The sequence below is a fragment of the Mugil cephalus genome, chromosome 12, assembly GCF_022458985.1.
Source record: "Mugil cephalus isolate CIBA_MC_2020 chromosome 12, CIBA_Mcephalus_1.1, whole genome shotgun sequence".
NCBI lineage: Eukaryota > Metazoa > Chordata > Actinopteri > Mugiliformes > Mugilidae > Mugil > Mugil cephalus.
Window position 1 is genome coordinate 7233361 of NC_061781.1, and position 27637 is coordinate 7260997.

Below are 27637 nucleotides of genomic sequence, written 5' to 3' on the forward strand. Positions count from 1 at the left end.
TCTAAATCGGTATCAGACTCATCTGGGAAGAGTAGATCCAGGGCCTGTTGGACATTCACTCTTGATGCCATGATGTCTGTCATCAAAATGGCAACACATACCTGCCTTTATAATGTTATGATCCCTGCCACCCACCTCCCTCCCAACACAAACATTTCAATGTGTTACTTTGTACATTATTTTTTTACACTGCAGGTGCAGGTGCAGGTGCATATCTTGTGTTTGTGTGAAGGCACCGTCTGACTCCTTCTGTTCCCTTTATGCACCATTTATGCTCAGTCCTATGTTAGTTGGTGGTATTTCAATATATTGGGATTCCCTCTGCCCCCACAAAGACCAGCAGGTGTCTGTGTCTGCAGGAACCTGGGCAAATGTTTCGGGAACACAGACAGTTCCTGTGAGAGGGGTGAGGTCCCCTTGATCTCTGTCACTTCTTTCGCATATAAAGTGCACACAAGCATGACATGTACAGAACATTCGTACAGCTTGATTCCCTAAAACAACAATTTCCTTTTATTTGACCCACACCAGTAGATCTAAAGTCCATCTGAATAGATATGGGTCAAATTTGACCCATAACAGCATCAGTGCATGAAAATGTGTAGCATCTATACAAAAACTTAAATTAAGAAAAAAAGTTTTTGATTATTATTATTATTTTGGGTCACTTCAGGAAAAGTCATCAAATTTTAGGCTAAAATAATGATGTTTAGGGTATTTTTACTACTGTCAAATGTCAAATGCGTCAGATTTGACCCAAACAGTATGTAAGGGCTAATTTTTGATCACAAGTCCGCCACTTTGGTAGAGGTTTAGCAGATACCAAGACATCATGTATCGGTGGTGCAAAAGTGAATTCCACACCAAAATGTGCTGGAGTTGTGTTACTTGACCACAGACCACACATTTGTCCAGTTACCTGCTATTCGATAGTGATGGGAGGAAAAATAAATAAAGGACATGCGATTTGTTATCGTATCATCAATAGTGCAAGGTCTCATAATTTTTTTAACAGCCTCTTCACACACAGCATATGAGGTGCTTTTAAATATGAGGGTCGACTGGGACAACTAAAAACACTCATTTCAGTTTCCTGTGCATAAAGGCTAATTTTGAATAATGCCCCTGAGAGCCCTTAAACATTCACACACAAAAGACTCCTCCACGCTGTTAGCATACTGACACATGTAATCGAACACACTCTTGTGCATGACACACCCACGGTGCTGTCTGTCCAGCAGGCCTTAAGTGTGTCCAGTCTCAAAAGAAGCACCAATTTCCCTTCCCCTTCGCAGCACATTCAGGCTGGCCTATCATGAGCACTTCCCCTGCCTGTGTTGGTGTGTTCTTCTGCTGTAAAATGCCAGACCTCTATGTGACAAGGCCACTATGTGTTGCACTTTAATACACACAAACAAACATGCTCCTCTGGCCTGTGGAACATTCCCACTGTCATTTCACAGGATATGAAAGGAGCTGCCATACTTTGAAAACCACTTATAAAGTCAGCAAATACACCTTCCCAAAGAAACGTACGACTCCACCATTAATTTCTTTAGGCTGTGCGAGTTCTTGGCTTCTCTTTCACTCCGCTTTTGTCCCATCAATTTGTAAATCATTAACAATGTACTTCTCAGCAAATTGCCAGAACGGGGACCACAAGTAACTACACTGCCTTTTCTCTGGGTCAGTTTTTCAAGACACAGTTTGGATTTACTTAACTCAGGTCCCACAACAAATCTTTATAATGCTGCAGCATTTGGTGCCCTTGGGCACGTTTAGAAACAAGCTTTCAAATGGTTATAGATAGAGTTGTTCCAATGAAGCTTAAAGCAATTCAACGAGGTGGAAGAAGGCAGTGTACCCACAGAAGCCAACGCAGCAGAGAGTAAGCCACTACTTAATAAAGAGACTTTAGGGTCTGTAAATTACATCGGAAATTACTTATGGAGCAGCCAAATGTACTGCATCATAAAGAGCAGTGATAAGATTGTGATTGGGGCTAGACATGGGTGACCTCCCTTAGACAAAATGTAACTTCCTTTTATCATTGTCTTAAAACCCTCCACTAAATATGGCAGCCTCATCACAGTTAACAAAATGAATCAGTGGAAGTTCAATTGGGTCATCACTGCTACAACTGTTCAATATATAATCTGCTAACTAAAGACATTTTAAGTGCATTCTTTATCTTATCTGTAACTCAACAGAGAAAATGAAGAAAAGAGTGCAAGGCTAGCAGTTTAACGGGAGTGTTAGCTCCGATTATATTCCCTTAAAGTGAAAGGTTTATATTAACTCTACAATAGGCAGTTGATGGAAAATAAATATGAAAACTGTTAGTGTTTAGAGAAAGTTAACTGATGGAAATGAGTTGCAGTTCCTGTTGACAGTGAAATCCATCAGGTCCAACTTGTTTGCAAAGTGTTTCTGCCGTGCTGGGAAACACTTCTCCTCTTATCTGTTGATGCTGTCAAGCCAAACCAGCTCCAAATGTTTACTAAGGAGAAATGTCGTCAGAGAAAGACAGAGGCTGGATGCATCATTTGTCAATTAGATTCCATCTAAAGTGGGTCATATGCATATGAGAAGAAGGAGTGAGTCAAAAACACGATGTGCTACAGAGCAACGTTTTTACATGTGCGTAGGTCCCCGTTTGTGTCTCATGCAGAGACACAAAGAAGCACAGGTACACACACTGGAAAAGAAATATGCGCCGGTTCTCCCATTATTCGCCTGTTGCTTTGTGTAACTGGCAAACTATGAATTGCATCCTGAATTACTCCAATGAATAAAATGTATTTGAACATAATGCTGATTTTCACAACATAATGTATTCAACAAATTAAGTCACACAAATTAAGAACCTGTGCATCCCCATTCTCAATGTTCACCTTCACCTCAGTGTCATGGTTCTGAAATTTGAGGATTTTCTGTGACCCTGTTTGGTTTCCTTGTGTTTCCTGATTTCATTTTGTAAGGTATTTCATGGTGTTTCTTCCCGCTCCACCCTTGTGTTTATATAGCCCTGTCTTTCCATTTGTGCTCTGCTGAGTCGTCCGCTGTTTTATCTCTGTTCTGTCCTGCAATCATCCCCCTGTTTGTTCCTCTTGTTTCTCGCGTTCCCAAGTTCTCGCTTTGATTTTGATGCTTTCCTGTGTTCTTGGATTATCCTGCCTCTCAACAGCAGTGTTTGTTTGTAGGTTTTCATTAAATTTGTTTTGTTTCCTACTTCTGCCTCATCCCAGTGTCCTGCATTTGGGTCCTACTGCTACATAACCATGATGCTCAGTCTAGAGATAAACTGCCTCAACTGACTTTGGCGTGTGATGCGGTGAAAGCACCAGGACTGGAACGGAGGTTAAATTACTGACATGTGCTCATTCTTCTGCTCTACCCTGTTAATTGAAAAATTATTTCTAGTCATGTGTGCTTTACAGTTACAGTGTTGCAGAAAGACACATAATCCTCTGCAGATGTGTTGCACTATGTGGGGAAAATACACAAGACGTAAGGCAAGAAACACCATGTGATAGCTTAAGTGCCATTGTGGACTCCTGGACACGACTTTGTACCAGAGTGCACCAGCCAATGTAAAGCATTGAATACACAGTATTTAATTAACCATCCCATGCCACACTTGCTTTACTATTTAGATTCTACATTCATCACCACATCATCAGTTTTCAGGTTACAGTTTGTGCTCTAGCGTTCAGCGCTTACGTAAACCACTATGATCAACATTTGCCATTTTGCTCCTGTTTGACTGTCATTTCAATTACATTGTATTTTCAAGAATTGAAATGCAAACTACGCCGCACTCGTGGGTCTCCTCTTCCTTCCTTATGCATGCATACGGCTTCAAAGGAAAAGACAAAAGAGTTTCTTCTAGTGAATGGAAACCTTTGATCTGTCTTAACAGTGTCACATTTTTATGCAAAAGGAGAGAAATAAACAGCACCAGCAAATGTCAAAAATGTTTATTCAAAATTTTATTTGGTTGATTTTGATCTGCTTAAATATTTTAATGATCGACCGACATATTAGGACTGGTGACACATGCCACCTAAAGGGTGGGTTGTTGCAGAAAAGCTATATTGTGCTGTATAATCATAATCTGACGTGTCTGGAGCCAACGCAGACACGTCAGGCATCATTATGTCTTACCCCATCCAATAAGTATGAAGCCCCAGAGGTATCTGGAATCTGATCTGAAGGCCATAAAGATGAGACTGTGGAGGTAGAGGCCTTCCACCAGGATCCAGTAATAGTTGGTGGCCAGGAAATAGATGAACAGTAACACTGTCACCTTGCAGCCAATCTGATAACAAACAAAAAAAACATTCATTACCTATTCATCCACCATGTTCACTTTCCTGCAATGATCACAGTACTTAACACAAACTACTGTAAAGTCTATTATAATTCATGACACCACTTTTAGTCCATGCATCTCACTAAGTGAAAATCCAGCAGAATTGGAACATACAGTAAAGTCACATTAGGATTCTATGAAACATTTCTTCATGTGTGCACTTAACAGTTAACATGGTATTTCTTCACTTGGTCCCTCAGTGCTCAGCCATGCTGTATTTTATCTTGGTGGGGGAGCTTGGGGAGTGTGACTGTGTGTGGTATGCTGTGTGTTGCGCACGTGTGTGTTGGTGCGTGTGAGTGTGTGTGCTTGAATGAGGGTCTGGGGAGAGTTCGTGTTGCATTTTTCATGTATGAAAAGTACTCTATAAATAAAGTTTGATTTCATTTGATTTGAGTTTGATGATTTGAACACACACATACAATGTAAAACAAGCTACCTGCCCACTATAAAGCAGCTTCTGTTTTTCAGAAAGTCTGAACTTGTCTTTCACCACTTCAGTAGCACAATGTACAAAAATGACGTGCAGACATTGTGGGTTGTTCAGAACACACCCTCTCTAAAGAGTGCAATACCATCTGTGACAGATAAATCTCTTTCCCTTCAATCACTGGAGCTTCTGTAGGATACAATCATTGAAGATAATGGTATTCTTATATCCATCCATCCATTAGAAGATGTCAGTTTTGCTATTTAGATAACACGTGTTAATCGTCTAGATACATGGGTTTCCTTTTATATTGAATGTGCATCCGTGTGCACACAACTCTTCCTCTGGCACTTGCAACACACACATTACCTGTCGTTACACTTAATATATCATGGAGCAAGTACACTGTATGCCTGGTAATACTCATAATCAGTATTTGACACATACATAACATGTTTACAGGTTGTAAACCTGACATTTTTATTTCATAAATAATCAGTGCCAAGCTGTCTAACCCAGATGTGCCTCTCCAAGATGTGTTTTTCTTATCTTCAACTTGCACATTTTACCTTGACAGTGCTTTCTGATGAATGTGCAGAGTTTGATACTTAAAGGTTCTTGTGATATTTGTCTGATAAAGGGGTCAGTTCTCAGGCTGTATAATCTGCATGAAATAATATGAATGAACTGCATTTTAGTCGAACGTTGCACTAAAATGCTCACACATGCTACTTTTAGTCAGAAAAGTCCAAATATGACATTTACCATGGAGGTGTATTGTCAGAGTGTCCACATTTTTGAAATGTTTTCATTTCGGCTTTCATTACGCAACCCTCCCGACGCCGAGCCAGTAGACGCTTCATTAGACTCCACGGGCATGTTTGTATCTTTATCTGTCAATGCGTGGTGGTAGACATTAATTTCTTCTTATTATTTTCATTATTTGAATGAAACTGGTGAAAGCATTCCTAACAATGACAAACAAGACAAAAAACAACATATTTTCCATTGTTCTGAGGTAATTCTTCTACAAATCTAAGCTGCATCGAAGGTAACAGCAAACGTTTTGTAGAGAAGATAGAGAAAAAAAAAAGAAGAAGTTTAGTTTAATTTCCCAGCGAAACAGCATCGGAAAATCAGGAAGATTCCTGCAGCTGAAAACAAATTACTTTTTTAATCACACGGTTCAGAACCAAAACAAAAAGCGTCTATTAACTCCACTTTTTACTTGTTATTTCTTTTCCAACAACTGCAACCTATTTTATTTTAGTTTTTGTAAAACTAAACATGTGGATACACAGTGGTGGATGTAAAGTATTTAATGAGGGTGAAAAGGACTCAACAGACTGGCGAGACCTTGAGGTCAGGCCTCAGGGTATCTGTTTGACATGCAAACCATTTGTTGGGAAAAGAGTAACATGGACTGCCTAATGTTTTACTCTGGAAAATATACTCGTGCAAAGGGTTAATAGACATTATTTAATTGGCAGTATTTGCAGTTTCGGCAGTCTGAAATGTGAAAGGATGTACAAATCAAGTTGGTGTTTTAATTTAAAGTACAAGTGTGTCCATTAAAATTACTGCCAAAGCTTCTTGTTGTCCTCCACTGAAACTAAAGATTTTGTGTGCCACAGGTCGCACTCGGATTTACTGGTGTAATCTAATTCCTTTTTGCTTCTTTATTTTTTGTGATAGTGTGCACTATTTACGGGAAAGTTTTGTTGTGCATTTGTGATTTAAAAGTCTCCGGTTGTGTTTCTTTCCCTACCTGTCCATAGTTTCATTATAGCTGACAACAGCAGTGGCTGAGCTTTGCTCTAAGCGTATCAGTTTTGGTGGACAAGATTTAAATATCACCCCGATCAGCAAGACACAGACACTGACACAAGCACATGACATATCTGCGACTTTAGCACAATTTAAACACAGGCCTCTGCTGCAGCCTGAGCTCACAAACATGTTTCTATAGTTGTTTAAAGGTGCTTCAGGCTGTGCGACGTTATATGAGGACGGCTTAACGGTCTGATAACAGGACCTTGATTTATTTACCAAATCCTTTAGTAGTATAATATAAATACTAGGGGTGCACGATAATATTCGGCCCGATATCAGGAATTTATGACGTCATTCCGATAAGTCCGATATCATGACTTATCGGTCCGATAACATATAATATATATTTTTGTCCGCACTTTTAATCAGGCGCTCCTTCTCCTACATGAAACCTGCACGGCCTGCAGTGAATGAAAACAGCCTTCTGACTGAAAAAAATGCATTACTCCCTAATGTCGGAAAACAACTCGTCAACTCTCACTGCTTTCACATCATTCGACCCGGCATTTTTCAGACCCAGGCCGACTCTCCTTTATAGCTTTCACATCGGCAAAAGTCCCGGGTCGGACCTCCCGCTGTGAGAGCTACGCGCCTGTTTTTTTCTTCCCTCATACGTCATCGCGTACGTTGCACATGACGTTGCGATTTGTTGATCACCTGAAGAATGGACCCGTCAAGCCTTCGCTCCTTCGAAAGGCTGATGACATTAGAATAAGTCACTGTGTCTTGCACAGAGCCCGATATCTGCCGCCAAATCCCCTGTTTTCGATGCAGAGCGCTGCCATGATCGTTAAAAAAAAAAGTGAGGGAGATCGCTATACAAGTTGTAGTCTATATAAACACACCGTTCACCTGTGCGCTTCCATTAAAGATCGTGTAACAACACATTTGAACAAAAATGAAAATGAACAAATGAACAAAAATCTCTGCCCTTCAGAGATCAGTCTTTATGGGAGAAGATCGTTTTTGAGCTGAAGCTTCTACAATGATGCAGTCTGTCAGGCCGTCGAGTCAGAATGTAACAGGCAGATACATCAGCATCAGAGCGTCAGTTCGCTGGCTGAGTGCAATAAATGTTGTGTCAGTGCACTATTTATTTTTTAGAACTTATGAAATGCACTCTTTCACTTTATTTGCTTTTAAACCTGATGCAAAGTATTTCAGGTCTAGAGGCCTTTATTTTGTGATGTTCATATCAAAATATCAATATAGCTTTGTTTGACCCTGATCTTTTAGCAAATGTTTGCTTGCTAAAAGTTTTTCATCTGAAAAAATAAATGTCTTCATTTTAAGAGTCAAAACTGTTTGTTCATTAGTCTTTCTTATCTCCAGGTATGTTATCGGTTATCGGTATCGGCCTTTGGAAGCAGAAAGTTATCGGTATCGGTTTAAAAAAAAAGTCATCTGCATCCTTAATAAATGCCATATTTGTGTAAATCTTAGGTCTTCAACAGGGCAGACCCCTAGGGGGTCCACAGAGGTATAACTGCTTTGCTTGACATAATAATCACTGAACTGACACGGTGATTTGGGATTAATATGCAATCCCAGCATGCAGAAGTATAATATTGTAACAGTAAACACACCACATGCAGAGCTTTGATAGCTATGATCACAAAATGGCATGAATTTGTAAGCTTGTGTATTATTCAGTGGGATATCAATAACTGAAAAACTCAAAGTAGGAAATGAGCCACACAGTAGGAAAAGGGGAAGAAATTTACTGTAGCATTTACTGACATTACTGACATCTGAAATGTGTCTTGTTCCACATTTGGCTCTTATTCTTAGAAAAAAAAAGCAGAGCAGATTGCTATGACCAGAGCACTCGAAGCACTTGCCATTCTACTCTCAACCAGGGTCTTTTTATACCCTAATGTAAAACTGCTGACATTGGAAACGAGAAAAAAAAGGATGGAAAGAAGAAAGTGTTGTACTTACATACTGAGACTTGTCAAGTGATGCTATGCTAACTGTTTTTAAGTTGTCCATCAGGGCAGAGTCAAAATCCTGCAGCCCAGCGCTGGAGTGGACAACTTTGTCTTTCACGAAGATGCTGACTGCCCGTAGCATGAAGGAAACGAACAGGTGCATATGGATGTAGTTTCTGGTGCAGTGAAGCCGCCTGCCAAGAAAGCAAATAGTGTTAGTAGTTACAAATGAATAATTAATTTAATAAAGAAAATTAAATACAAACAGTCAGCGTTTGCGCGGAGGTCTACAAGCAAACAAAGAGGAGAAATGAAAGGAAAACAACTTAAAAGCTTTTAGTCTGGTTAATTATTTTTTTTGTTTACATGAGCACTGGTTGTTATCGGTTCATTCCAGCCAAAGGTGCTAATCACACGTCAACCTCCCCTATGTTCTTGTTCTATTGTCCTACTACCATAGGGCACGATAAAAATGCACGTAAGAGGAGTCTTTTGTACAGCGTGCTGTATAGGTCCTCCTCCGCCCCAACAGGAAGACGAGTTGAAAAACAGTAGTTGAATCGAGCCGGCAGACGAGAGGATTCCTCTGTGACTATTTTTGGCAGAGAAGTGAAACTGTGAATGCAGCGCAAGCCAGTCCTGCAAATCATCAGCTTATCCAGCACCATGACACCGAGCTGTAGTTTCCAATAAACAGGAAACTGGTGGCGCAGACATTGTCAGAGAAACTCATCTCATTGTAGGTTTTGTGGTCTGGCACTGACAGACCCTGCTCCCTGGAGAATTTCATACTTGAAGCAAGGATAGCACTTGTACGTGCGTCTCCTATCTGTAAACTGTTTGCTGCTCTCAGTGGACACAGAGGTAAATAAACTATCAACAACGGCAGGGGGGCGGACAGCTGCATACTGTATATTAACATGTATTTTCATTTCGAGTACAAGCCATGCCTTGAAATCTCCAGTTCAATTAGTGGGTCATGGTCTTGAGGGTTTATGATGATGACAGTGTTGGAGTGGAGTTATATGATTTATTAACCCTTAATTGGCTCTCATGAATCATTTAATTGTTGTTGAGAACCCCTGTGGCATACATGCGTCAAGTATGTAGGATTTGATGCTTTTTTCATGACTTATTGTTTTATTTTTAATAATTTTATTCTATAGATTCGATGCTGTATTAGATATTCTGGACATCCTATACTATATGGTAATGAGCTTATTGTTGACTGCGGTTTTCCAGAGTTTCATGTACAGCGGCTTTATAAATAAAGTTTCACAGTGAGTAATGCACAGCATTTACAGTGTCTCTAAGAAGAGACAACAAAGGGAGACAGCAGTTAGAGCTGTGGGAGGTTGATGAATAACCTAAATCAAAGATTTATAAGCTGCTTTATGAAGTCAACCAGAAAGACGATATAAGACCTGCATTTCTCAAAAGACACCTTGATGGCTCTTTGAAATTTTATCTGCAAAGGATCCAGGGGATGTGCTCTGTGTGAAGTGCTCAGCTCTCATCACCTCGGGCATTTTCCTTTCTGGAAAAGTTGGATCCCGTTGACTTGACTTTCTAGTTCCATCCCTCCCAATCAAATCAAGTCCTGCAACTGCATGGTATTCAAATCAGGCGACGGTTATTTCCACACAGCATACCAATCAAGCGAGTATTCACTGACAATGACAGTGCGGCGATGGATTACCTTTACGTTGGAGTTATGTGAAAGAAAAAAAATGCATGTGCAACACTGGTGTGATCTCATCTCCTGGGTGTACGGAGGATGGTTGAACACACACCAGTTCCTACAGTCAACTCCAAGGGAGTCGCTTATATGGATCAGAACAGTGGCATATTAATACTGACTATGCTTAGATAAACTGTGATTTGTTTTAATTCTGCTATAAATCCCAACCGTTATGATCGTCGTATTGTCTCTCTCCTCATCACCTGTGTGTCCCACTCAGTTCCTCTTCTAGTAAGTGGGCGTCTTTATTACATACAGTTTCAGCTCAAAGGGTTGGTACTGCTGCTGTGAAACACCTCGCCAGTGGAATTACGATTATTATTATGAATTATTAACTGTTGAAAATGATGGCTTACAATTTAATTCCCTCTCTCTTAGGTGGAGTAGGAAAATGCTTCCATCTACGCCAAAGCTTTTATTTTAATGCAATTTCTAAAATAATTTCATTTTAAATCCAAAATAAATATAGAAAGCCCTTTTTCATTTCCTGTTGCATATTCTCAATTCTGAATAGCTATCTGAGACATGGGGCATTTTTTTTCTTATTCCACCTTGCACATGGTGTGCCCAGTCAATCACAAGATCAGTAATTAGCTCGGATTAATAAACTGGCGAGAAACGTCCCAGTGAAGCTTTAATATTGAACATGAAATGACGAGAATATTCGGTTCCGGGGGACACTAGACCTGCAGCAGCAGTAATTAATAACTAAATACTTGGCTTTAGCGCTCTAATTTATTCATTGATTCCCATTCATTAATTATTGCATTGATGGGTTAGTTATGTGCATGTAATGTAAAGCTGGTCAAACTTCTAATGTGCATCCACTTCAGTACACAATGTTGGCATTCACATCCAGTTCTCAGGTATCCCAGTACAAAAAAACAAAACAAAGCCTACTTTCTTAAGATTCAGATTCCTGAACGCTGGTCACTTAAATGTTGTTTCAGTTATATTTCAAACAGATTTCTTATTATTGGGACAATTCCCTCTGAGTATATTGTACCATACATAGCATAGATACATACCACACAATGATCCATTCATGTACAACACGGTAGCCTATTCCTTGAACAGTCTCATAATATCTCATAATATCCTGCACTGTGGCTGCAGTTGTGTGGTTTTTATTAGAGAAAGATCATGTTATATTACATAAAAGATTAAATTAAAGTATATGTTTACAGTGTTTTAAATGATAAAGAGTCCAACCTTAACTGAAGATACACTAAACTCTACCGCCACCCCAAACCATATCCATAATTTCCACCATGAGGGGACACTAAATCCTGCACCAGCTGTGAACAGACATTTTCTATTGTGGCTGTATAGACCTTGGTCTTAATAATTATTCTTTTACTGAACCTTTCTATTTGATGAAAATGCATCAAGCAAAGTAGGGATCCCAGAACAAACGGACAACAGATTTTTTTGGACTTATATACAGTATGAGGATACAATAATTTGTACTGTGTATTATTTCCTTTCTATTTTGCATGCAACACGAAACCCCCCCCCCCCCCCAGCACACTTTGAAAACACATAATTAGCATTCTGGCATTTTAATGTATACACAATTTTGCAATCTTGTTATTATAAGCGCAACAAAACGCATAGCACTCAAAAACCTGAAATTGTGCGTATTAGCAGCGGGACAATAGGGATGGAAATGAATGCATCACAGCGAAAATGATAATGCCTGGTTGTCAGAGATTTTTCAAAACCCGTCGAACCATGATTGCCAATCGTTGCCGCTGTTCTGCTGTTCCTGGAACTGGCGTGAGGTAGAAAAATAAGAGTATGGAACCAGCGCCACAGATGTGTACTTTGGCCTCCATTGGACATTTCACTTAACTAAGGGAAACTCGTCTCTTACCTGAAGTATCCAATGATCACAATGGCCACTAGCAGAGAGCTGAAGGATACAGCGTAGCCGATGGTATACATGACATAAAGGCGTTCGAAGAAGTCTTGCTGCAGACACACAGAGAAACATTTGCAATTCAGCTGAATCTTTCACAGGCAGTCTCACAAAATCAACAACAGGAGGCTTCTGGGGCAACTCGAATGCCCTCACTACTAATACTCAAGTTTGGAGAAAAAAAGAGAAAATTCATCACCTCTGACAAATGAGGACTTTAAAGTTATCTCAAAACTAGAAATCCCTTCAGGGGTTTTCGCCATGCCTCTGTCTGTCCAAAGTCTCAGGTAACATCATCTTTTCAATAATCGGCCAAACTCAGAGCTGTAACAAGATTCAGTTGATGCCATGAGTAAGAGATGGCTTTAGTTCTCTACAGTCAGTCAACTGTCTTTGTCTCTTGGAGGCTCAAAAGAAAAATGAACAGTCGATGAATCTATAAGAGTGAAGGCATACTCGTACATTTCTTTGTACAGTCACTTCCAAAAATATTCAAACCTTTACTCGCAGTATTCAGTAAAGGTGACGTTTCCTATCTTTTCTCCAAAGTGATTTTATATTCTGCCTGCATGACGTGTGCTTTTATAAAACAGTAACAGTTTTCAAATTGCTGAAAGGTTACACATTTTTTCTAAGCTGAAGAAAGTCAAGTGCTAGAGGCTTATCATGCATCATAGGGATTTCTTGTGGGCCATGATCTAAATTAAAAGTTTCCCTCCTCCATACTCAAGAGACTTGTGTTAAATTGAGCCTTGTGAAGGTCTTAAATTAAAATTAATTTAAATCTCAGGTCCTCAATTTTATTTCCTGCTTAGAAACCGAGTAGCAGACAGCTGAAGTAATCAGTAGGTGAACATGGAGGAGCAATTACCTAAAAGCCTGATATTTCTATCTGGATTTATTGGAAACCAATGCCGAGACGAAACAAATAACAGCAATTTGATGGCTATTAGACCTACCGTTACTTAGGCACCTCACACAGAAATACTCCCAATAAATGTCAATACGTTTGTCTATCAGTTTGGATTATTTCCACTGCTCTATTCTGTTTGGCACGTCTTCTTTCTTGAGCTGTCATAATCCCTTAATTCTCAGTTCCATCACAACTCCTGTCCGATGATCGAGACAGTCAGTCCCAAGGCACCTCTACTTTAAATTCAGTGCAACCTACGACTCTGTCTTTCTGTCATGCAACACTGTCTCATTCTGGTTGTCAAAGGGGTCTCAACTAAAGTTCCCCTCACCCAGCATCTAGACGCACCTGGACCTTCATCTGGGGGCCTCGCTGTATGAGGTTGCTGACAAAATGTTTACACTCATTACCTGAATTAATGAGATCAGGTCAATAAATGTTCCTGCTTTCTTCCAAATGATTGTCTGACTGTCTTCCAGCACACTGGCTATATCAGCTTTATAAGAGACACAATAATACAGCGCATTGTGTTCACAGCTTGTTCTGCTGTCCTCAAGTGGCCAAAATAAAGTTAACACGGCTTTAACTAGATAATCATAGCTCTTTGCCTGTTTGCTTTTTCTTTTCCACTCATCAACCACCCACAGTTTTTCTGCAGTATTTCTTTATCAAATATTCGACTTTTATTTTTTTATTTAATTACAGTACAAAATTGTGTATTTTGAGGAGGTGGTACCTGTGATGAGGCAGGATAAATGTTTGTTTCTTGTTTAATACAATGTTGGAAGATGATTACAGAGGTAGGAAATAACAAAAACCCCATCACGCTACATCAAATTTGTCCCTTATTCAGACGTCTGTCAACAAATATTTCATTTATGAAACTAAAAATCATGAATGGAAGCTCTATGCATGAACTTCTAACAACAAATAACACTGCGCTGAGATGGACAAACTCTCCCATGTATTAAATTAAACCTGTGCATCCGACAGCTGGCCCGTAAATATTGCAGTCGCACTTACTCTCCCGTCCTCGTCACTGAAGGGCTGGAGGAAGCGAAGACACTCAGAGTAGTTGGTCCATGTTTTGTTCCAAAGGTCCACAAATACCCACGAACCGTTGACATCACACTTCCTGTAAGCGTGTCCTGCAAAGTCATGCTTTTAACTGATGATCAACATTTGCACAAGTTATTACTGAAACACTGCACACAGATAAAAGTAATTACAAGAAGTTCAGATAATTAACCCTGTGCTTTTCTACGTGGAGCAATCAAATACCCCGCACATCCACGGTGAGCAGCGTGTAAAGTGTAAGATGATAAAACCATCTGGCTACTTAGGTTTCAGGATTCTGGATTTGTGCCTTTACATCAGCGCTTCTCTCACTGTAATTCCCAATATATTTCCACCCGCCTTCAGTCTCATTAGTGACTTCAGATGGTGTTACTTTAACAAATTTAATAAAGGGAAGAAAGCTTAAACAAAGACCTCTGGGTCTTTCATACATTTTTTGTGTTTCAGAATGTGCTGCTCCAGTATAAAGTAAGTCATGCTTAAGAATACTTAAAGCAGAAACAGAAAGAATCATTTATATATATTTATATTCCCTATCATATATGTATAGCCGCTTACAAATAAACTGTTTACCTTTGTGATTGAAGTCATAGATGTAAGATGGGCAGGGGACCTTGGTAACCCGCCCTGGGGTGCCATGCGGCCAACAAATCAGACCATCCCAGTCTGGAGGGCACACCTCATCTGCAGTGAGAAGCAGAGGCAGTCGACACACAGTTCCATCTGGTGCCTGGGCAGCGGTCATTTAAGCTTTTCTTGCTAAAGCCATGTATAAACTATGTTGCCAAAGCTATTCACTCACCCATCCAAATAGCTGAATCCAGGTGTTCCAATCACTTCCATGCCCACATGTGTATTAAATCAAGCACCTAGGCATGCTTCTACAAACATTTGTGAAAGAATGAGTGGCTCTCAGGAGCTCAGTGAATTCCAGCGTGGTACTGTGATAGGATGCCACCTGTGCAAGACCAGATGTGACATTTCCTCACTGCTAAATATTCCACACTACAGATCTCCAAACTTCCTGTGGCCATACATCACCAAGTGCAATGTAAAGCGTTGGATGCAGTGGTGTAAAGCAACACGCTGGACTCTAGAGCAGTGGAGATGCATTCTTTGGAGTGACCAATCACGCTTCTCCGTCTGGCAACATGACAGATGAACCTGGGTTTGGAGGTTGACAAAGTGAAGTTTGGGGCAGTTGTTTTTCAGGAGTTGAGCTTGGCCTCTTAGTTCCAGTGACAGGAACTCTGAATGCTTCAGCATACCAAGAGATTTTGGACAAGCCTTGCTCACAACTTTGTGGGAACGGTTTGAGGGTGACCCCTTCCTGTTCCAACATGAAGGTCCATAGTTTGGTGTGGAAGATCTTGACTGGCCTTCACTGAGTCCTGACCTCAACCCCACAGAGCACCTTTGGAATGAGTTAGATTGTGAATGAAAGACAGAAAGTCAGACCTTCTTGTCCAACATCAGTGTCTGACCCCACAAATGAGCTTCTGAAAGAATGGTGGAAATTCCCATAAACACACTCCTAAACCCTGTAGAAAGCCTTCCCAGAAGAGTTGAAGCTCTTATAGCTGCAAAGGTGAGCCGACGTCATGTTAAACTCCATGGGTAAAGAATTGGACGTCACTTAAGTTTGTGCGTGGGTGAGCGAATACTTTTGGCAACATAGTGTATTTTAGTTTATTTTATACTTAGCCTATTTGTTCTGATTCATCACAGCTAGTCTGACAATTTTTTACTGGTTGCAGTTAGAAAACCTCAACTAAAGATGGTATTTATTGCGCTCGTTTGAAATGTAAATTTTTTTCATCATGAAAGTGTCTTGAATTGTAATACTTTACATGAAAAAAATTAAATTCTCTTTAATAAGAGATAAAATCTGTGATACGGGGCAATACAGAATTGTGTATACACTGTGAGTTACGTCGCTAGAAGAGATGCAAAATGCAGAACCTACATTATGTAGCATGATTGTTGGAACATTGGGTCTTGGAGGAGAATGGGTTTGGTTAGGTATTCACTGAAGATATAAATGCATCTATTCATTAAAACTCTACTTCAGACTCAGATTTAGACATGAACCTACCACTGCCATATCTGCCTAAGTCGATCTTTATAATATGAGAGAAAAGTACCTGAAAGTTCATTTGCAATGTGGGAGAGGTCTGTGTGTTTCCCTTCTTAGTGTAAACTGAGCTTTTTGTGCTCTCTGCACTTTTCTTTGTAGACTTTATACAGTAGATGCCTGTGCAGGAACGTGAGGAAACACCTGAGAGACTGGAAAACTGTAAACAGTCTCACTGCCTCTATACATCCGTGGCCTGTTTGTGTCTTCTCTCTGACACATCACATCAAGTTGTGCTCCGTTACATTAAAATACCAGTTTCGACAAACAGAAATATGCAGAGCTCTAAACATTCGGAGCGAAGGATCAGTGGCTGCCCCCGGGGTTTGACAGTGTTTTTCTGGACGCAAACGAAAACAAGTTGCTGGAGGGTTTGGAGCATATAGTTGTTTGCTAAGAACAACAACAGCAAATCATGAGGAATAAATAATGGAGGAGAAGGAACTAGAAATTCAAACAGTGCTTACGTTCTCACCTCCACACAGCTGAGCTATCACATCATGAAGTGTGTGTGAATGTTTTGGATGTTGCTCAACCTGCCAGCAAGCACTTCAGATGGAGTACAGAGCAGACCCCTTAATTGTTGCTATAATGATTAACAACTTTCCCATCGTTTGTTGTTTTTAATTGAAATGATCTGCAGGAGCACTGGAATATTAATCTATTTTAATAGATAATTTCATGTTGTGTATGCAGCTTTGTTGAATTGAAAAGGTTTCAGGGTTTAAATCCCCCGAAGAAAAAGACAAAAAGAAAACAGCTTTCATTATTTCCACTGGGAATCTTCTAGAAATTTCCTCAAATCTCCTCAGAACCCTATTTTCTACTCAATTAGCTCTCTAGGCTTGATGTGAAGAATAGCATTTGCGTAGCATACATATTCATGTACGACACATCTTATTCACTGTATTGTTCTCTCTAAATGAGTATTCTCCCGTATGCTAACATGCTCGCAGTCTAACGTCTTCAGAGCAAATTGAATATGCTTAGTGTTCGTTCTACGCTGGCTTTCTTGGAGCGCATGTTCCGTCACCTTTGGCCAACAACTTGTGCGTATAAGTGGATGTGCAGATGAGTTTATGGTGCGTTTCATTACACAAACGTGTGCGCAGGAAAGGTTTTACCATCATTGAGAACTAATTATAGATGCAATCGATGCAGTCCGGGACTTCCAGTGTGATCAGCTGTCTCAAACCTAGCTAGTACGGCTGTAATATGGATCTCAGGTTTTGTGCAGTACGTGGTCACATTTCTTTTAAATGTGGCTCCTAAAGTAGGAGTTGTAAACATTTTTAATTCGACTTTAGCCTAGATCCCACAGATCCCTTTCTGACATGTCTTTTTAATACTGAGTCCGCATGTAGGATGGCATCATTAATTTAGCATGTTATGGTTTATAAATCAAAGCATCAAACAAAGACTGAATTTTGACAGCACTAGAGGAAAGATCCGGAGTTTCTATAAGTCTCCTTGTCTCATAGTTAATCCATAGATTATTAGGAGAATATTTAATAAACGTAGTCTTCATGTATTCATTTATCCAGGATTTGACAGCATAACATAAATAGTGTAAATATGTAAAGATGTGTGTGCTGTTTAGGCTGTTGAAGTAGTTAATATTTGAATTTGAAATCTCTTCTTTACAAGCAGACAAAAAGTCTATAGCAGACCTGAAGCATCCCATCTACACACCATCAACACGTCCAATGTGAGAACCACTTCCATGAAGCTCCATGAAATCTGAAAACCTGCTGGTTCATTTCTCTGCTCTCCCTTTATAAAATATCGTAATAAAAATTCATTAATTTTTTCCCCCGTTTAGCCTCCTGCCCTCTGTATTAATGTAATCCAAAAATATTAATTACTGATGCCATTACTTCTGAAAGCCACTTTACACCATTGTTCCCAGAGCACATTATTTAAAATAGTGTTGTTTTCAAATGAGCGGAAGCTAAACTCAGATTGCTCCACACATACAGAGCTGTGCATAGTTTGACAAGTCGTTGTCCGTATCTTCTGTACCTGTTGATTCCATGTTGGAAAGGTTCTGGTAGCACTGCATTTTGATTTCATACAGGATGTACATCTGCTCCTGTGCAGAGAGAGGGCCGTCAAACCCCATCTGTGGAGCACAACAAACAAGATCAGTTCGTTGACCGCGAGGTTTCAACAGCACTGGGGAGATCTTGCGTCTGCCACCTGCTGTAGCTCAGGCCAATTTATCAATCGGTGGACAGCTATGACTGAAATAAACCGAGAAACAGACAAATAAAACAATGGACAGACGGGAACAGGAAACACTTTATATCACAAATTTCATTTTAGTTCTTCCGTTGAAATTTGTGCGATTCGGTTTCATTTATCCACACATTATATCACAGATTTAACTTTCACATTGTCATGTTTGTGTGCAACACTTTTGTTTTCTATTGTGAGTAATGAGTATTGTCATCCCACAATATTCTAGTGTTGTTTCAGTCTTGTTGCTTTATAAATCAGCAGCAGAATCCCAGATTAATCATTTAAAGTGTGACATTGTGCTAAAGCCCTGGTCAACTGCTCTGTTGATACAAACCTGAAACAAACCTTTCATATGACCATAAAGGTGACATTGGCCACAACTTTTACATGACGAACAGCTGTTTGACTTGTGCTTTACATTGGCACAGAGGTCAATTGTGAACTGTATGCTAGTTAGTAGTGTATTACTGCATACACTAACAACATGTTATAATGATGCTATTGATTGTATTGTCTCTTATCCCATATGCTAACACACCCATAGTTTATTCTTTGGAACAAATTGAACAAATTTTTGTTCTTCATTGGTTTTGTTAGAGCACATGTTGCTTCACCTTTTGACAACAGAATGTGTGCGTGAGTTGATAAGCAGACAGGTTTATGTGCATGTGTGATGACAGAAAAGCTTGTGCAACTAAGGTCTATTCATCACTGAGAACTAAATTATTGATGCAATCAATCCAGTCTGAGGCTTCCAGTGTAATTGGCTGCTAACCATTTCCTCGCTGTCTCTGTTAGTTGTCAAATGTGTCTCACATCTTCATCTTGCTCTTTAAAACAAACAAGCCACGCGAATCTGGAGAAATATGCAGATCACCGTAATATCTCACTGATTGACCTTAGATTGGAAAGAGATGTTTATGTGGCTTCATGTAATTTCTAAGTACATATTCGTGTTACCTGTAAATGAAAATAACAGTGTTTGGTGCAGTTGTTGGAGCTGTCACTTTCTAAAGGGTAGAAAAGTTCTCTCAGCCTCATCAGTGGACTGCATGGCATCATCAAATGACTTCAAAGAAGATGTAAGTTACTGTGCTGCAGTTTGTTGCTGGGTGAGTCATGGATTGATCATAACTACACTGCCATATGCAGTTTTGGTGGTTAAAGTAATAAACAAAATGTTGAGCTAATATTCTGGGACAGTTTAGGTGTTTTTTTTTGTGACAGTTTAACAAAACTATCATCTAAGTACAGTTGAGATGGATGACGGCATCATTAGCATGCAACAAATTCTAAACCAAAGCATTAAACCGAGACGCTAAAGGATAAATCGGTGGTCACCATAATGGTTCATCCCCTCGTCTCACTGTGAATCAATTTTGCATCACATTATTAGAGAACCCCGCTGTTATACACAGGCCATTCACAGATGATTCATTTGGAACCTGGCTTAATGCTGAACACGCTCATACCCAAAAAAAAAACATGCTGCATAGACATAGTCTTCCCGGATTCATTTATCCAGCATTTGATATAAATAAAAACTGGAATGTGGCTGAGGTTGTTATAGTAGTTTTCAGATGGCTTCTTAAAACTCACCTGTAAAAGGGGAAGAGACTGATCGGATATGAGAAACTCAAACTCCTCAACGATCTGAAATTTTCTTTTTAACAGTCGTCACATGATCTGTTAATGCAGACCCATTTACATTTCTCTCTGCATGTCCGTATGCCGCTGCATCAGCCTTTTATGTTAATTCTGTTATCAGCATTGCTCCACGTTGAAAGTGGTCTGGAAAAATGATCATCGCTGTTGTGTGGCACTTCCTCTGACATGACACTGAAATGTTTTGTTATGTCACTACAGGACTTACAGGGCGTATGTCCGGAAGAGGCTCAGTGTCCATCCTGTCCACTCTAGATGTTAGGGCCATTTGAATGGTTAAAAGAGAGCAGTACATACAGTACATTACTCTATCGCCCTGCCAGATGCATATTTTCATTTATGTAAATTCTAATTTACCATGCTAATTTTTAAGATTATCTTTCATTTTCAGTCTTGCCAATCACTAAGATCCATGTCCACCTTCCCCTCCTTTCACTGTTTGCGTTTAAGACTGTTTGGTGGAAGCTGCTACGAAGGCCTTCGTCTGTGAAATACCCTGACATTTTTGTGCCTCCGCTGGGTCGACAGTGTCACATGCAGAAGTGTTACAACAAATGTTTTGTTTCTAGCACCAAGTTCCTGTAACAGTTGACACTGCACCCACTGCCTAAACGCTTTGACAATCTGTTTGTCTGCAGACCCGGCATTTATTCCGGTTATCCCAATTCAATTTCATGCACTGAAAATTTGAATAAAGATATTATTGTACTGTAGATACATGTTATCTCACAACTTGTCAGCCTGCCCAGAGAAATAACAATGTTGTTTCAAGTCAAGCTTGGACAACCAGCCATTATGTTCTTTACAGATAGTCTCAAGATTGCACTGTACATAGTGTTAATAAGAGGAAATGACTTCGAGCCTTACTTTACAGTTCCATGTCCAGTGTGCGCAGGCAGGAAAATCAAGACTGGATTTATATCTGTATAAATTAAAGATACAGCAAACCAGAACAGAAAGCAAAGGATTGCCATCTTGTTTATTTAACAAACTTTTGCAAAGCAGCAATCATCACCTAACCACCATTTCTCCGGACTATCTTTGTACCCAAACCTCATACAGTGATTAGGTTTCAAATGAGTTGCTTTTTGCAGTGATTGGCCATAAAATGTGATCTGAGTTCGATCTGAGTCATAAGTGTGGAGAAACCAAGCGGCAAGCTCTGTGGCTAAAAAATGAAGCCAAATACGATGGTGCCAAAAATTGCAAATCCTCAAACGGTCACTTTAGGCTGGCTCCAAAAGTGAGTCAATCCCCCCCAGAACCAATTCTTAAAATGCCCAACTTTTCAAAAGAAATACATATCTTTACACTCCAGTACAAAAATAAAAAATAAAAAGTAAAAAATAAACTTGTAGTCTTGAAGCCCCAACTATATGGAGGTTTATTTTTATAGAACCATTTAAATTATAGCTCGGCTAATGTTACCCATAATTAAGGGTGGGGGGGGCCTTGATAGCTGTTTACGTTGGTGCTACCGTCTGCCTCAACCTCTCTCATGTTCCACCTCTTTGCTCATTTTTTAATGAGCTGTGAGTCAGGCACTGCCTCAGCTAAGGCTTTGCATGTGGTAGGCTCATGAACAGATATGATAATCACACCAAGAGAAGCCATTTTTTAACGAAAAGTGACCACAGTACAAAATGATTTCTATCCGTGAAACTGTGAACTGTTGGCTAACCAGCATCAAAACTACTCAAAGAATCTCTAATCCATAACCACAATCCTCATTTTATTGTCTGGTCTCTCCGCTAATTTTTGACTTGTTGGCTTTTCCTAATAGCCTAGGAGCTCACAATACAGTCTTTGAATGGACAAGATGGACAACATGGACAAGGACACACAAACATATTACAATTCTCTCTCTCTCTATGTATATATATATATATATATGCATGTATTAACAATTAATTTACTTCTGTCCTATACGTTGAATAACAACCATTCTCCGCAGCAATTTCTACACTGCAGCACAAGAAGCTGGACTGGATTAAATGCTGTAGAAGCAACTCCTTATCTTACAAATTGTGTTAAGCACATTAGACCATTTAAATGACATAATACCATTATGCATAAAGTGACAGTTTGCATTCATTATTTTTATTATACTAACACACTGTAGGTGTTTGCACTACCTGATTGCATGTATTTAGCGGATTCCATCTCATATTTCAGGAAACATCTCATATGCTGCTACATTCTGGAAAGTGCTCCCCCGTGACCCACAATATTTTACAGGGAGTCTTGCACAACCATGGCCAAAGAGAATTCACAGACAGCGAGTTACAGATCAAACTGCATTTTTAAACGTGTGTGTTTCATGTCTGTGTGCCCTGAAATGAATTGTATATTTACATTTTATATATTTAATGTCATCAAGCAAAAATGAGGCCATTAGAAAGAAATTTGTGAATGGACTGTATTAGAAACCACAAGTACACATTGAAGGGGCTGTTACGTGCCCCATGGCTGTGGTGATTCTCTGGGTTTGGTGCCCATGTGTTCCCTAGCTGGGGTGGTGGTTTTAGGGGGCCGGGTCCTGAATCTACTCTGGGCCCTGGTGATGGTCTCACTCATATTTAGGGAATGCCCACATGCATGTGTGGTGTCACCTTCCAGCCCATGCTGGGCCACATCAAGTAGAATTGATGAATCCCGCCTAATGAGGGCTGGACTGCTCTTTCACTCTATCACTACGTGTCCTGTCGTTAACTTAGCTCCTCTATTGGGACACCCTTATCCGCGTGGACTCTCCCATCTCTCCAGAGATCTACACAGAAACCTTGGAAAGCACAGAATCCCACGCTCCACCAGTTCCTACCAGCACCACCTGCCTCCCCTCCTCTGTCCATCCTTCTACATTTTCTCTGTCCTTCGTTCTCCCCCTCTATTCACTGAGGTGTAGCACTGTCCTCCCTGCCACACAAGGTCTCTCCACTCAATAAAGATTAACTAACTAGCTCACAGACATATGCACTGAAACAATAAAGGACTTTTCATCCAAGGATAAGTGGCAATACTGCAGGTCTCAGTTTGTTGGAAAACTCTAACATTTCTGTCTCACGTAAGATGTACAAAGGTGGCACCAACCAATCAAAAAAACAAAAACGTGTCTTTGGATGGTGGGAAGAAGCTGGAGAACCCAGAGAAAACCTGCTAACTGCTACACCACTGTCCTGCCTCACATAGGAAGAGATATGAATCATTTTCAATATCATAAATACTGACCACAGATTTACTAACTCCGGTTTCATCCAATGAGCTTAGGTGCATTTGATCTAGTGTACCTCCAATTGTTGTCCATATCCACCACTTGTACACACTGAATGTAGACACGGTTGACATATAAAGCTTATTGAGCGGAATTACGAAGGAGAGAGTTACACCTTATAAAGGGTAATATTTCTCCAGAAGTCTTTCTTGGAAACAGTTTTGAAAAGGGCAGTGACTGAATTGTATCTATTTGCCATGTGCAATTAGTGTGAACGCAGCATAACACTGATTAACTTGATGCAGGAGAGGGCACATCAGGAAATACAACAAGTCACAAGCCCCTCTCGCTGACTGTCATCACATCTAAAACACGCCTTGTATTTCCTCACAGGACACTGATTGGTCTGAGTCAGAATCGACTTTGCTGGCCAAATACGTGACCTCACACAAGGAATTTGACTCTGGTCTCTGTGTTCAGTGGTACAATAACACAAAACCTAAATAAGTGTAAAAAAATAAGACTGCACAGCATAAATTAGACTTAATAAAAAATTGAAAAATAATATATATATATATAGATATACAACACAGTAGAACAGTGAGTACGTACATTTAATGCAGAGTGTGAAGAATTTGTGGCACGGCTAGAAGTGCATAGTTTAATGCTTGTCAAGAAAGATACCTGCATGATCTTGTTCCTCACTAGAAACCAGCTGCCTCATAACGTAATTACTACACAGTGACATCCATGACAAAATACAGACGGAAAGACTGACAGCGTGAATGAAATTGATGCAGCCGTACAGGAAAACGATCTCTCTCCTTTTGTTATGATGATTGGGTACAGCAAGACAAGCATGGACACAAATGCAAAAGTTCACCACAGGAATTTGTAAACTACCTATATTACTACCTGTATGTCACAGTGAACTACAGACATGCTAGTGGAAGTCGATTACTTTCACAGATTCAGCTATTTTAGGCATATTGAAGTTAAAAAAACAGAGAGATTTAGTATATATAAAATAAACAGACACACACACAAAAAAACACCAGAATTGTTGTCCATGCCCTCCCTTGCAGTACAATTTATTATTTCTGGTGCTGAAGGAGCTGTCCGTGGTGCTGCCCTCAGCTCAAAATGCAACAACCAAGCTGCGGCTAATATATGAGTAAATCTGTGGGTCAGTGGTTAATAGCACGTCTAGCATAGCATGTCTGACATTTGATGACACAATGACGATTTCTTGCCACTCCTCATACAAATGAATGATCAGACATCTTAACATGAGCTACTGTCTCCTCTGCTTAGGGCTGTTTTATTAACTTTATTCAAATCATATGAAGATATGGGCTGCTTATCCAAACGTAAAGTGGTTTGTTAGGCATCCAACAAGAGCGAGCAGAGGCAATTTGGCAGATGATGGTTATTGATGCTGTGCCTAATATCAGGAACAAATAGCTCCTGACAAGTTAGGTCCGACAGAAATGCAGAGCGTGCTTCTGCAGTGCTGTCGCTGGCGACCATTCTCTGGAAAAGGAAACACAAATGTTGAGCGGAATTCAACAGATTAGACAGGGAAGGCTGTGCCTCCAGAATCTGCAATCAGGAAAAGCTTAAGCACAAAATATCAGCACACTGTTCACTCCCCGGGTGCTGACATTTCTGTAACTGCTCCTCCGGTATCTGAGGAGTAAATAAACCCTAGACACTGTAAGAAGATAAGCTGCACGGCAGGAGGAAACACTTTAACTCCACGCAGAAGTGACAGTGTTTGTCGCAGCTTAAGTGATGTGACTAGAGATCAGATGAGACATGTTTCAGCATGTTGACCAAAAAAAAAAAGAAAAAAAGAAAAAAAAGAAAGAAAATAAAGATAGAGAGAGATAGAGGGAGAGAGGGTGAGAGATAGAGAGAGAGAGAGAGAGGGAGAGAGATGTCAGTGCAGTTTATTTAATGAAGAAATTGATCCAATAATGTGTGTTAATGTTTCTTTACCTGTGCGTCAACTGAAGTCCAGCACGGGAAAAAGTTTAAGGCAAACATCCATAAGAGTAACTCCATAGTTGTTCGGTGCGCGTTCTCCCCCAGCTGCGCAGATATCGAGCCGGGCTATTTGTTCAGTTGACTCCCCGGTGTAGTCGGGGCATCTCCGGGTGAGAGCTTCACGAAACTTTCACCACAACTTGCGGTCCAAGCAGGAGCCGTGTAGCGCGGTGGGAGAGCGCGCTTCATCGCATCCCGAATTCCCCATATTCCACGCCGGTCCATTCAGACGCTCCCGTCGTCTCCCCAGAAACGTCTCCAGACCAGACCTGACTCCTCAAGAACACCGCTCCCCGTGGCACCGCCGCCGCCGCCTCTGCAGAGACGCGCTGAGTCCCGGAGGCTCCCGCTATTACAGCGCCGTGGCACGCGGGGGGACAGCCAAGAGCGCCCGAGCTGTGCGCAACACACAAAAAGCGGACTTCGCGTGCGACGGGCACGTTAAAATTTCTCACCCTTCGTTGGCTTCCTGCCTCACGGCCACCGTATGATTAGTGATGTGAAGATGTCCTCTACCCTCGGGCGTCATTGCAGGCGCTGTTTGGCTTCACGGTGAACAGACGCAGCAGTGTGACTGAGGCGCACGCACTCACCTCTTCTTTTTAAATCCTCTCTTAAAACACTTTTTTCCCCCCATCCCCTTTTGGCTTTTAACTCAGTTTGAGATGTTGGGTCTTATTGTTTTTCACTGCTTGACTGTTTAATGGCTTAAATCTTGCTTTATCTGTCCTCATGTCTGTATACTATAGCACTTTGGCTTCTTATTGTTTGATTTGACTGTTTTTATGATTTCAATCTTGTTAAATCTGTCCTCATGTCTGTGTACAGCACTTTGGGCAGCTGTGTGTTTTTAAAGTGCTATGTAAATAAAGACTGGTTGATTGAAATTCTCCAAAAAAATCCACTTCTCTCTAGCATTTCTTAAATGACTATACGGAAATTCTAAGTTTTGTATTTTATTTATTTATTTTTTGGTATTGTAGTTTACTGTCATTTTATTGTTTTAATCTATTTCACTTGTGAAAAACACTGTATGAAGGGGTTTTTATTCAGCGTGGAAAGGATGTTCCTAATAACTTCTTCTTTTGTCAGCCTAAGGATAGTCTGTTGCACTTCCGTTAAGATCTCCTTTGACCTCATGTTGTGGGGTCACAGCAAGTGTCACACCTGGAAACAACCTCAGACCTTTTAACTGCTTAAGTGATGAATGATTAATGAGGGAATAGTCCACAAACAGGTTTTCAGTCAAATGAGCCAATTACTTATTTTGGTCCCTTGAAAATAAATAAATAAATAAATAAATAAAAATGCAGCCACAAGTTAGGGACCGTTATTCCTAAATCCTTCTTCAAATTTGGAGGTAAATACCCTCAAATTACAGCTGAGAGGCTGCACTTTAAGACCATATTGATTATATAGTTATATCTTGGACATGTTTTGGCAGCTAAAATATGTGTACTTGTACAGCTACCTTTCTGAGAACCCGCTTAAGTTTTATACTATCAGAGGAGGACATTTGCGCAAGTGAGGACATTTTGGCCAATCCTCACTTTTTGGCTGTTTTGAAGGTTAAAACTCAGTTTTAGGGTAAAGGTTACAATTAGGTTATGGTTAGGGTTAGGTTTAGGCATTTAGTTGAGATGGTTGGGGTTAGGGTAAGGGGCTAGGGAATGCATCATGCCAACAAGTGTCGTCACAAAGATGGACATACAAACATGTGTGTGCGTGTGTGTGTGTGTGTTTATGTGGATAAATATATTATTATGACTGAAAATTAGTCAACTTGCTACCCTGGCTGATTTACAAAAAAGTGTATTAATGTCCATTGGCTCTGTATATTTTAAATCATTAAACAAACAAACAAACAAACAAACACATATTTGTCTCTTTTTATCACATCAAGAACCATGACTACAAAAATCCACTTATAGCAAATAACCCAGAACCTTATTAATTTGTACTTAACACTATCCAGTACCAAATACTAAATTTAAAAACAGCGAACAAAGAACGAAAAGAAGAAGAAAAAAAAACTTGGCATCCAGTCACAAGTCATGAGAATAGGACAGAGAGGCAGCTGATGGTGTGAAGAGGCCTCAGTGGTAGAGGCCAGTCA

The 27637-nt window shown here is 40.2% G+C and overlaps 1 protein-coding gene across 1 annotated transcript in view; it reads right to left on the minus strand.

The window, feature by feature from the left end:
- The window catches only part of pth2ra (parathyroid hormone 2 receptor a), a 51489-nt gene extending 25404 nt beyond the window's left edge, over positions 1-26085 (minus strand). Inside the window, exons 1-7 of the mRNA XM_047601132.1 lie at positions 25474-26085; positions 18378-18477; positions 14795-14905; positions 14168-14292; positions 12187-12284; positions 8580-8763; positions 4168-4321 (exon numbers count right to left, since the gene is read on the minus strand). Of these exons, the coding sequence (XP_047457088.1) occupies positions 4168-4321; positions 8580-8763; positions 12187-12284; positions 14168-14292; positions 14795-14905; positions 18378-18477; positions 25474-25539 (838 nt within the window). The 5' untranslated portion in view covers positions 25540-26085. The remainder of the gene's footprint in view (positions 1-4167; positions 4322-8579; positions 8764-12186; positions 12285-14167; positions 14293-14794; positions 14906-18377; positions 18478-25473) is intronic.
- Positions 26086-27637: the final 1552 nt, after the last annotated feature.